Below are 12185 nucleotides of genomic sequence, written 5' to 3'. Positions count from 1 at the left end.
TTTCATGAACAAAAATTCTGCTTTTACCCAAAAAAATATTTACAATTTATTTTCCCCTATGAGTTAAAGTTCTGCTCCCTGATGGGTGATTCAGGTTGCACCCTTTTGGCACTTCATCCCAATCTACACCTTTGAATGTGTTTACTCGAAAGAGACATTTTGGTTTGAGGTTTGAAGGGAGCCAAGGGCTTGCAGCCCACAGGGTTTTGTACACTCAATGGGGAAAAACAAATAAAGAGAGCTTTGAAACAGCAGCTGCTGCCTCGCTTCCCCACGCAGAGCTGAGGTGGTGATGGCCGAGCTTGTAGAGGAGCGTGCCTTAAATGTCCCATGGATTGGAGTGGAATTTCTGGAAAACACACAGGACAGCACTGGACTGCGGTGGCAGGGGCTCATTCTGCCTAAGAGGCTGCAGCACATGGCCCTGCCATACAGCTATTTTGCTGAATTGCAGCCATATTTCTGTCAGTACAAGTGATGGTCTATATGAGGGATTAATCTGACACCAGACAGTGATTCTTAATCCTTCAGTATATCATAATCTATTTACTTTGCATGCTAAGAGGATTTCAGCTTAAAAATATACAGGAAGTGATACTAGAAATGTACATAAGGTCCAGAATGCTCTTTCCTAAAACTGCAGTTTTTCATTTAAAAAATATCCTCACATGGTTTTCTTGGGAAAGTCCTGTCTGTCCAGGAAAAAAAAAAGTGTTGAATAGGGGTTTAACTGGAAATAGGCAGATGTTTCTTTCCCTTTAGGTTTCAGCCCTGTGACCATTTTCACCCTCCTCCTTCCCCACAGCATTTTGTGCTTGGCAGTGTGACATGAAAAGAGAGCTCTCCAGTACAGCAGCTTCCTCAGCTGGGAGGTTCACCTGCAGACTTTTCACTGACAAAATCAAAACAGGTTTGGAACTAAATGGGATTTTATGTGCATTAATTGCTGCTCAAAGTGTAAGAATTAGCAGCGACTGGCTAACACAGAGGTCAGCACAGGGAAAACCACAAACCAGTGGTTCCTTATTCAGCTATAATCACCTGCTTTCTCTGCTCCCTGCCAGGAAGGCTGCCTACAAAATAACTGTAATAAGTCGTGTTAGTGGGTACAACTTCTGAAACTTACAACAGATTTTTTAGTTAGAATTCTCTATTAGTTTAGGTCAAGCTCAGCCACAATGGCTTGAGTTCCCAAAGCAGGTCCTGCACCCAAAAAAGGAATTGCTAATGCAGCCAGCAGCAACCCTGTCCAGCCTCTGCCCACCTCTGCATGGCCCACTAAGGACGTTCCCATCATCACCTGTCCCAGCTCCCTGCCACACGCAGGGGCTCATCAGCAAAGCAGGGACACAACCCAGGGCAAGTGCTCTGCTAACAGCAAACAGGTCATGGATTATTCCAGGTCCGTGAAGCACCAGCGTAGAAGCTAAGGGCAGCCCAAGCTGGGGAATGTTCTCCCCTCTGTCCCTCCTCCTGCCCACCCCAAATCCTGGCCCTTCAGTTCCTGGCAGGAAAGCCCCAGGTGCCTTTGGAGCAGGCACTCCCGCAGAGGCAGCTGCCGGCACTCGGGCAGGAGGCAGGAGCTGCGCGGGGCTGAGCCAGCCCTCGGCACTGCGGCCGCAGCCCCCGGCCCCGGCAGCTCCGTGCTCCAGCAGCAAGTGCGAGTTTGGTTTAAAAAAATAAATAATAATGGTAGCCATGCACCCAGCAGCCCTCTTGCTGGAGAGGTGAGGCACGAGCCAAGTAGGCAGCTCTCTCAGAACCGGGTTGCCCTAAAAAGCCTGGCAATCCTGCTGGTGCCTGCCCCTGGAGCAGGGCACCAGGCGCCGTGCCACCTTACCTGCCGTGACTCATGCTCGGAGTGGCAGTGCCTGTGCCAGCCTTGAGGTAGTCCACAACGGGTGAAGTTTACAAAAAAGGAAAGGTGCTGGGTCCCGCCAGACCCAGGCATGACCCTTCCCAGCCCGGGCTGACTCACCAGCTCCCACCTGGGAAGTCAAGTCTTGCCCACCCTGCTGGCACTGACTGGAAAAAATTGAAACAAATGGAACCGAGCACTGAGGGCACAGCTGTGATTTAATGTGATCTGACCAGATCTCCTCTTGTGCTCCAAAACCACCTGTGCTCAGCAGCCAGTTTCAACACCATGCTCCAGGTCTGTGTGAGTGGGACAGGAAAAAGCCCAAACTGCAGTGTAGGAGTTGCTGGATAAACCACTGATCAGTGGCACCTGGTATTCCTGGTGCCTAAATCAGCGGGGGAAAGTGGGGGGATACAAGCATCCCTTGGAGTCCAACACCCCAGAGCAGAGCCCTGGACCAGCCCCACTGTGGGACACTGGATGAAGAGGTTTAGGACCACATCACCAAAACCAAAATTCAGGCTCCCCTCTGTGTCTCTCAGCATCACTTACTGAGTTATGGTGAAACACAGTTTACAAGGATGATGAAGTGTGCATCATTTTTGTTTAAAGAGGACAGAAGGTGTGTGTCTGGGGGATTGTGTGTTGTACACCTGCTGGATCTTACCTCTCAAGTACTCACTAAGTCTGGGAAGGCAACTCGGGTTCATTTTATGCCCAGCACAGATTTTTTTTTCCCCACAGCCGAAGGAGGTCTGTGACAACTTTTTCCCCTTTAAAAGGAAGGGCTTGAGGATGCATGGACTGATGCACCAGCACACGTCGCCCTCACTCAAACTGCCTGTACAGACACATTTTGGTGACTGCAGAAAGGAACAATTATTTTATAGTAGAAGTATAGATATCTTGTTAAAAAAATACTTACAAATATTTTATCCATATACATGCACAGAAGGAGACAACAAGGAAAAGACGCACTTAAAGAAAACTCCCCTAACATTGACTCAGTCACTCGTCCCCTCCCGCTGCTCCCTGTAGCACCGGTGGGTGCGGGAGGCCGCCCCCGCCACGGGGTTCTGCCATGGCCACGATCCTGGAAGGCTTCAGGGGGGCTGGCGCGGGTGGCCGTGGGGCTGATCCCCCTGTTTTCCCGCCGCAGCATCGCAGTGCCAGCCCCGATCGCTCTCCACCAGGATGCTGGAGCGGGAAGGCGGGGGCAGGTGGTGTGAGAGGGGGGATGTGAAACCCTCCCCAAAGCAGCCGCGGGGAGCATTGGCACCTCTCACCCCACCAATGCCCGAGGCTGCCAGGGGACACCTGGCACAGCCAGGGGTGGGGACACTCGGCACAGCCCCGGATCTTCCAGGTGGAGTGAACACGACTGCGGGACCACGGGGAGGAAGAAGGGAATTTGGGGCTGCTCCCCGAGCAGCGCATCAATGCCCCAGGCAGGAGAGCAGTGGCCCCGCGGGTCCGGGCATCCTCGGTCCTGTGCAAGTAGGAACAGCCCCAGCACCAACAGGCAGCTTCCAGCAACTGAAGCGAAGGTCTGGTGGGGGGAAAAAGAGGGGGAGATTGTCACTAGAAAAAAATTCATCTCCCTGTCTTCCTTGGCTGGATCGCGGCGGGCAGCGGCTGAGGATGGTACGGCCGGGAGTCGGGGCTGGAAGCGCAGGTGCTGAACCCGCGCTGAGGGACAGGGACAGAGGGACAGAGGGACAGAGGGACAGAGGGACAGAAGTCCGGCTGGATGTCCGAGCGGCCCTCGCACTCCGCCACCGGCACCCACCTGCCCGACCGTGGGGGAAATCGCAGCTTCGGGCAGCGCTCGCCCGTCCCGTGCGTCCCGTCGGCACCACGGCACCCCAATAAATCCGTGACCAATTAAGCGTCAATTAAGGTCGGAGTGGGTCCCAAGCCCACACCTGCAGAAGCGGCGGTGGGTCCCCCCTCCAGAGCTCTCGCAAACTTATCACACACATCCCCACCTGCTGGGACCCCCCAGGAAATATTTCCCTGCTCCTCACTCCCCCCAGGGAAGTTTTATGAGGAAGAGGAGGCAGGAGGGAGGAAGGAGGACACGACACCACTACATTTATTAGTTTAGATTTTATTGGGGTGGGCGGGAAGAAAGGAGGGGGGTTGCCTTACAGTTGAAGGGGTTACGGCATCAAAAGTCACACGTACACTGTCCCTGTCCCCGCTGCGGGGCAAAGCTGCCGGGAAGCGCCAGCCCAGGCGGGGGAAGCAGGAACGCGGGGCTGCAGCCCCGACCCGCCACAACGCACCGATACAAGGGGCTCGAAACAACCAAAACGAAAACCAAACCAAAAAACACATTCCGAAAAGCCGTGAGCCCCCCCTCCCCAGCCCCAAAACAGAGCTGCTTATCCCTACAACCCTCCCCCCAAAAAATAAACCAAAACTTTTTTTCCAACCTTTTTTTTTTGTTTCCTTTAATTATTTTTTTTCCAAAAGTTTTGGGTTTTTTTGGTCTGCAGGTTGCGGATCAGCTGGAAGCCTTTCCTCCCTCCCCATCTGCCTCCGTTCTGGACACCTCCCATGGCTGCTTCCATGCCCCCCTCCCCCTCAGCCCCAGGACGGCACAGGCAAGCTTGTGCGAAGCCCTCGAGGATGGACGGAGGACACGAGACCGGGAAAGATTCGTTTTTTCAGGGAAGAAAATCGAAATTTAAAAAGATTTTTTTTTTTTTTTAACGTTCTGTTCCATGTTAGGCTCTAGATAAACGCCAACCCAACAGCATCAACTAAAAATAATCGTGGTCACTGGAACGGACCGAGTATTTACATCATTCCCGCCGCTCCCCGCGGCAAGAGGCTGTACAGGACTGGCGAGCCGGGGCTTCCACCCCCGCAGGGGCTGAGGGTCCCTGCACAAAGCTGGGGGGGCACTGGCAGGGCAGGAGCCAGCCTGCACCTCTGCCCGGGGAGCAGCAGGGGACACGCTTGTCTTTTTAATTTTTTTGTTTGTTTGTTTGTTTTAAACTCCTCTTCTGTTGCGTTTAAAAAAATAATAATTATAATAAACCCGGTGGAGTGGTGCAGGAAGCAAATAAATATCAGTCAGTAGAGATGGGGGCGGCAGGACCTCCCCAGGACATCGCCACTGCTAACGAAGAGGGAGGAGGAGGAGGAGGAAGAGCCCAGAGTCCGGCCCAGGAGGCGGTGGGGATCCCCAGGTGGGGGTCAGTGGCAGCTTGGGAGGATGGTGACCGGTCCCTCACAAGACCTGGAAGCGCCAGGACGCCTGGTCCTTGTAGTCAAGGCAGTCGGGGGAGTTGAAGTTGAGCTTCCAGGAGGCGGCAGCGGCAGCGGCGGGCTCCTTGTAGTCCAGGCAGTCGGAGGAATTGAAGGGCAGCCCTGTGCCGCCGTAACCTTGGTGGTGGTGATGGTGGTGGTGATGGTGGTGGTGGCCCGAGCTCTGGCTCAGCGGGTGGTGGTGGTGGTGGCCCGGCACCGAGGAGGGCCCCATGGGGCTGAGCTGGTGGGGATGGTGGTGGGAGTGCATGGGCGCCAGGTAGGAGCTGCAATCCACGCCCCCGAAGTAGGACGAGGAGGGCGGCGCGGGGTAGCCCTGGCCGTACCCCCCGCCCTGGCTGTAGGACACGGGGTAGGAGGCGGAGGCGGCCGAGGCGGCGGGGCCGGCCCGCTGCATGCAGGAGGCGGCGGCCGGCGGCAGCGGCTCGGGCACCGTCACCCCCGCGGGCGCCGCGCCGGGAGAGATGGAAGCCGGGCTCCAGATGGATGACGCCGGGGTGCTGAGGGAGGCCGGGGCGCCCACCGGGGCTGAGGAGGCCGAGCTGGAGGAGGAAGACGAGGCGGAGCTGGAGGCCGCTGCCGGAGGCGTGAACTGCCCGCTGCTCTCCGAACCCGAGCTCTCCCGAGCGGGAGACGATTTCTTCTTGGCCGGACGGCTCTTGGCCCCGCCGCCGCTCTGCTGCTGCTGCCGGCACTTGGCGCGGCGGTTCTTGAACCAGACCTGCGGGGAGAAAATGGGTGCAGGGGAGCAAGGAGCGTAGTGGGCTGAGCAGGGGCCCAGACAGCCCCAGAAGGGGCTCTTCAGCCTGCGAGCACCCAACCACCCTCACCTTGGCAAGAGTTCTCCCCGTACCTACTAACACCGCGCACCCCTCACACCCCCAAATATAATCCCACCCCTGTCCGACAGCCCGGCCACCCCACGGCCTGCCAAGAGCAAGGATGGCCAGGGTCAAAGGCTGTGAGGTCCCAGCCCCTGCGTATCCCCGGCACGGTGACAAAATATGGATTGGGGCACAGATCCCGTGTTGGGTGCTGCCTGCACATCCTGCCCTCCAGGGTATCCACTGACCAGTGCCCAAAGGGAATACCTCTGGGAAGCACCCAGGTGGTAAGGCTGCTATATCCCGGCGCAGGGGGAGGGTGACAGAAAAACATTAATAAAAATAAAATAATACAAGAGAATAAAAGTAAAGATAAATGCTCCGTCTTTGGTTGAATGTCCCCACAGTGGGACAGACAAGCAGATGGGAGCCCACAACCATCCCTGTCCCAAGGAAAGAGGGATGAGCGTGGATGGAGCAGCCGAGCTGAGCAGTGTCAGCTGAGCTGAGGTGTTCCTGCATGCCCCATCCCACAGTGGTGCAGGATTCCCCCACGCAGGTCTGGTACCTGGACTCGGGATTCGGGCAGGTTGATCTTCAGGGCGACCTCCTCCCGCATGAAGATGTCAGGGTAGCGGGTCTTGGCAAAGAGCGCCTCCAGCACGTCCAGCTGCGAGCGGGTGAAGGTGGTGCGCTCCCGCCGCTGCTTCCGCGGGGTGGCTGTGGGATGAGCACCACCACGCCGGTCACGCTGGGCCCCCACGCACGTCCCGCAGCCCCGGCACGGGGGGAGCCCCGGTGTTCCCAGGACAGGGGCCTGAGGCGCGCCCCGAAGGGCGGCAGCGTCCCCGCACACCCACGGCTGCCGGACCCCGTCCTGCTGCGGGCAGGGCGAGGGACACAGGGCTGGGGAAGGGTCAGGCCTGGCTCCAGCGGGAGCTACGGGGAGATTTCGTTGTGTCGAAATTAATTACTTTTTTTGGTTGTTGTTCAATTTGAAACTACTTTATCCTTAAAAATCCCTAGGAAAACGAAGACACCCCGGGAGCAGGGGGGAAATTCAGCTAGACCCAAATGTGCCCAGGCAGGGGTGCAGGCAAACAACCCGGCCACCACCCACCCTAAGCCGTACGGCCCCACCAGCTCCTCCAAACTCGCACGGATGGAAGTTTCCCCCCTCCGCTGGCTGGAGGGTGGGGGACAGTAGGGGCCCCGGTGCGCGGCACTCACCCGGATACCCCACGGAGGGATGCAGCAGGTCCATGGCGGGGCCCGTCAGCCCCAGCCCATTCATGCCGTAAGGGGGCTGTTTGAGGTAAGACATCATGCTAGAAGCCGGGCAGTTTTCCTCCAAAGTCCGGCAGGAAAAAAAAAATCAAAATCAAATCGAATGTATGGGGTGGGGAAGGGGGAAATGAAAGGAAAAAAAAACCTGACAAAAAGAGCCCCCCAAAAAATCCCCAAATAAGAGGGAAAAAAAAAAAAAAGCCAACGACAATTTAAAAACGGAGCACAAAGTCGGCGTGAAAGGAGTTTTTTTTTCGTTCAGTCCTGCCGTCACCGCCACGAGGTCCTCGAGAGATAGCAGGTGAAGTGAGAGAAAAATAAAAACGAAGGAAAAAAAAATCAAAATAACAACGAGGATCTATTTCTTCCCCGCGCAGAGGTGAGGCCGGAGCGCCTGGGGAGAGAGCGGAGAGAAGCGGGTGAGGCTTCGGCCGCCCGAGTCCTGCCCGGGGCTCCCGCGGGGCTGCGCCCACCCGGCGCGGGGGCTCCGCGCGGGAGGCTTCCGATTGTTAATTTTATTATTATTTTATTTTAAACGAAGGCGAGTCGCGCGCAAGTGCCGAGAGGCAACAGTGCCCGGCGATCAGGAGAGATAAAGCAATTATTTAAAAAGATAATTGGATTAGGAATCAAAAGGAGGTATCAGAGGAGGGAAGTATAATTAATTTAAAAGCGAGCAGACGGGGACGTTTTAATTAGAAATGGATAAGAGTTAAAAAGGGGAAAAGGAAAAAAGAGAGCGCCGGCAGCCGAACGGGCGACAGCGCGGGCAGCCGGGACGGGACGGCGGCGGGGCCCGCCCGGGGGGCTCCGGCAGGGCCGGCGGGGGGGACACGACACGAGAGACCCGGCAGCGCCCGGGCTCGGGGGCAGAATACCGCAGATAAACGCGGAGGGGAGGAAGGAGCGGAGAGACCCCGGGCGGCCCCGTCGAGCCCCAGGGGCAGCCCACGCTCTCTGACACAGCTCCCCCCGGCCGGGGCAATGGAGCACCGGGCCCGCGGGGCGGTGGGTGCCGGGCGGGGTTCGCGGTGCCCCCCGTAGGCCGGGGCCGGGCGCAGGTCGGGTGGCAGCGCCGGGACCCGGCGTTGCATAACTTTGTCGGGGACGCGGCGGAGCGGGCCCGTCCCGGGAGGAGAGAACGGGGAAGAGGAGGGAAATAAAAGTGAAAAAGAGAAGGGAGGGAAGAAAAAAAATCCCGAGGCACCCCCGGCCCGGCCGCGCTCACCACCCCGGCCCACGGCGCCGCGGGCCCGCTACGCTCCGTCCCGGCGCCGCCCGCCCCGTCGGTGAGCGCGGTGTCCACCGCCCCCGCCCGCCTCACCTGCGCGGCCACCTGCGGAGCGACTGAGCGCCCGCCCGACGGCGGCGGCGGGGGCTGCGCGGGGCAGCGCGGGGCGGAGCGGGCGGGGGGCGCGGAGGGGGCGCGGCGGGGGGAGGGAGCGAGGGGGGCAGGCAGGTGAGAGGCGGGCTGGGGAGGGGGGCCGGGGGGGCGCTGCCCGAAGCCGAGCCGCGCACCCTGGGCTTGTCGGGGTACCCCGCGTTACCTTGCCGGCGGCCCGCGCTGTCGGGGCGATGGAGCCGCGGCCCTGATGAGGATTGATCACCTACCCCCGGCCCTACCCTTGTATGTGCGCGCAAAGCAACTGCGTAACCAGCCCGGCGCCAATCCCCGGCCGCTCCCCGCCTGACTGACAGCCGCCCGGGCAATGGCAGCGCGGGGCGACGGCTCCTCCGCACCGCCCCGCGCCGCTCCGCGCTCCCCCGCGCACCGACCCCGGCGCCACGGAGAGCCGGCCGGCGGAGCGAGGGGTGCAGGGGGTGGGCAGGCAGGGCCCCGCGCAACCTCCGCAGAGAGGGCCGGTGGTGGGAATTGTTGGAGAAGTGCGGAAGAAGGAGGGCCGCTCCGCGCAGCTCTGCCCCCCCCCTCGGGATGCCCCCCACGACGCTCCGCGCCGGCCTCCGCGTCCCCGCCGCCCGGGGAGACCGCAGAAAAAGTTTCGGCTGCCGCCTTCGCCGGAACGCAGGGCGCTCCTGGGGAGGGGAGGCGGTGTCGCGGCCCCCCTATCCCGATGCCCGCAAGCTCTCGCAAACTTTGTGCTTTAAAATCGCAATAAAACTACAGCAACCGCACCTTTCCTCGCGTGTCCCGAATTTAGGGGCCGCTACGCGCCGCGGGGGGAGCGGGTGGGGGCCTCACTGGAGCGGCGGGGCCAGGGGCGAGATGACACAGGGCCCTCCGCGCCGCTCCGCGGGGCCCCACTCTTGGCTCGGGGCGGCGGGGTCGCAGGCGGCGGAGCGGCCCCGGACCTCTAAAGAGGCTCCGGTGCGCGGCTTTTGTTGGTCTCCCCAAATCAACTCCCTCTAATTGCAGTGGAGCTGAAAGCGAGCTAATGTTCAAAGGCGCTGCCCGCCGGCCCCGATCGGAGCGCGGTCTCCCGGGGGGAAGACTTTCTCCCCCATTTTATTTTGTTGTTTTTGGAGTTTTTTCCCCTTCTTTTCAAATCTTTTTCCTGTGCGAGGAGAGAACCGTCTAAGTCGGGCGGGAGGGAGTCGATGAGTAGAGCGAAGAAGGTTAGCAAGCTCCTCCGCTCTCCCGCAAAAGTCAGCGACACGGGCAGTTTTCCCCGTAACAAAGGCGCCGCGGCCCATTCACAAAAAAAAGCCAAGGCAGGAGGAGGGAGGAGGAAGAATTTGCGGGGGCAGATCTCCCCCCTTCCAGCCCCTCTCCCCCGTTTTGCCCCCGTCCTACGGGGCAGTTCCTGGCTCGGGCTGCGTTCCCCCCGCCCCCGCCGCCTTCCCATCACTTCTCCCCACCGGGGCGGCCCCGGTCCTGGCGGGCAGCAGCCCACCCCGAGGCTTTCCTCCCCCCCCCACCCCCTCACCAGGGGGTATCCATGCCCCACCAAGCCTCCCGCAGCTCCCGCGGTTACCCAATCCCCAACTGCGGACGCCTCCCCGCAGGCTCGGCCGGGGGCTGCGGGCAGGGCGGGCGCGGGGCTCGCCACCCCCCCGAAGTGACGGTCCCGGCGACTCCGATCCCCCGTCCCCTCCGCCGGACGGAGCCGGCGCCCTCCCCGCTGCGCTCAGGTAAGGTCGGCGGCAGGGCGGGAGCTGCGAGTGGGCAGGGGGCCGGGCTGCGCGACCCCGGCCCCGGCGAAGGGTTCGGTCCGGCTGCGGGGCGGGGGCCTCCTCCGGCCGGTTTGCCGGGCTGGGGACGAAAGACGGGGAACACACACACTTATTTTGCGATTGAGTTACTTTTTTCTCTTTAAAAGTTAGGCAAACACCGGCCTCCCCAGGAGGAGAGGATGCCCGCCCGCGTCCCCCCTCGCCCCAGGGGCAGCCCCACGCTTCGGGGCTCAGCAGCTCCCGGCCGGGCAGGCAGCGCCTCGGGCTTTGCCGCCTGTCCCCTCCCGAGCCTCCGCCGCGCTCCGCAGCCGCGGAACCCTCGGAGTGTGTTTCCTGCCGTCCCCAGCTCCTGTATTTTTGCGGGAGGGCAGAAGAGCACGGCGGAACCCGCTGCCCCAGCCCCCCCGGCCCTGGGGTGTTCCGCGCATCTTCCCAAACTTCGCATGGGGCCAAATCCACCTGCGGGCCCCTGGGCAGCCCCCAGTTTCCCAGGCCGGTAAATCCCGCGGCACCGGCGGCCGCTCGCACTCGCACAAAACCGGGCGCTTCCCTCCTCCACGGGGGATTCCTTTTGGCGAGAGCGGCAGGGCGCAGCGCGGAGAGGGCCGCAGTCGCACCTGGAGCCGCCGGCGCTGTTGCGGTCCCTCGCGGAGCGGCAGCGGCGGCCCCGCTGGGTTCGGGCTCCTTCCGCCCGCTCCGCTCCCCCCGGGCGCGCTCCTTGCGTGCCCGTGGCCGGGCTTTGGCCGCGCATCTCCCACGCCGCTGGCGGGCGGCATCGGCCCCGTGGGGAAAAGTTTTACTTCCCCCTCCCCGAGTTGCATTTTATTAGAATCAAACGAAAAACTTTTCCGTCCGGTGGGTTTCGTTGCGTTGGCGAAGCGGCGGCGGCGGCCGGGGTGGCCCGGGGCGCGGAGCCCCGCTACCCCTCCCGCCGGGATCGGTCCCTTCCAGCCCCCCGAGCCCCCTCCCCGGCCGACTGAAGGCGGGAGGGGTGAGGGGAGTTTCCCAGGTAAAGAGGAAAGCGGCTGTTACGGTAAGAAAGATTCGGGTTTTATTGAAAATTTTATATATGACTCGGTGTTGTAATAAATAAACGAGACGAGCTCCACCGAAGGGATGATGAGAGCGCGGGACAGGCTTGGGGGCACACGGACGGGGCGGGGTGAGGTGGGGAACGCGACCGGCCGCAATAAATAACGCGGAGAGGGCGGCGCGGTCCGGTCCGGTCCGCGGGAGGACGCGGGTGGGAAGTGTCGCGCTGTCCTGGGCCGGGCTGGTCTCTGCCCCGGGCTGCCCCACTCCGCCCGCAGCCGCTCCCAGGGTTTTGTGCCAGCTCTGGGGAGAAGCCCCCCGAGCAAACCAGAGCAGCTCGGCTCTACTCCCGGGGAAATGTAAAACTGATGTAATAAACCACTGGTAAATACAGCACATTTTTAATAATAACTGGGGTGGATCTGACCTAACTATAAAATGTAGGTAGCTTATTAAGTATTACATATGGCAGGACTAGATGAAACCATTCCCAATGATTTTTTTTCCTATATCCCCCTCTCTAATCCTATTACGACAAAAACATTTTTATTTCAAAACTCAGCCCTCCTCCAGCTCCAGAAACCAGGATAGACTACTTCTTCTCCTCCTTCCGCCCATCTCCGGCATCGCCCGCACGCCAGGGGTCTCGGCGATTCCATTTCCAATGCTTTCGCTAGGAGAGCTGAGCCCACAAGGAAATCATGGGACAACGCGAGTTCGCTTGAATGGAAAACAAAAAAACAACAGAGTGGGGCCCGGCGCAGCCTAGA

At 60.3% G+C, this 12185-nt stretch overlaps 1 protein-coding gene across 2 annotated transcripts; it reads right to left on the bottom strand.

The window, feature by feature from the left end:
- Positions 1 to 4856: 4856 nt before the first annotated feature.
- Positions 4857 to 8949, bottom strand: OTX1 (orthodenticle homeobox 1). Of its 2 annotated transcripts, none has more exons than XM_050972938.1 (4): positions 8799 to 8949; positions 7195 to 7645; positions 6533 to 6684; positions 4857 to 5861 (listed from the first exon to the last, which is right to left on the bottom strand). In XM_050972938.1, exons 2-4 carry the CDS (start codon positions 7289 to 7291, stop codon positions 5103 to 5105), a joined length of 1008 nt encoding a protein of 335 aa, XP_050828895.1. In that variant the 5' UTR covers positions 7292 to 7645; positions 8799 to 8949; the 3' UTR covers positions 4857 to 5102. The 2 variants fall into 2 exon arrangements, with proteins under 2 accessions (XP_050828895.1, XP_050828896.1); XM_050972939.1 differs by lacking the exon at positions 8799 to 8949 and adding an exon at positions 8576 to 8624.
- Between the last annotated feature and the right edge of the window lie 3236 nt (positions 8950 to 12185).

Source organism: Serinus canaria, chromosome 3 (genome assembly GCF_022539315.1).
Source record: "Serinus canaria isolate serCan28SL12 chromosome 3, serCan2020, whole genome shotgun sequence".
Classification (NCBI taxonomy): Eukaryota; Metazoa; Chordata; class Aves; order Passeriformes; family Fringillidae; genus Serinus; species Serinus canaria.
This window is presented reverse-complemented; position numbering and strand designations above follow the sequence as displayed.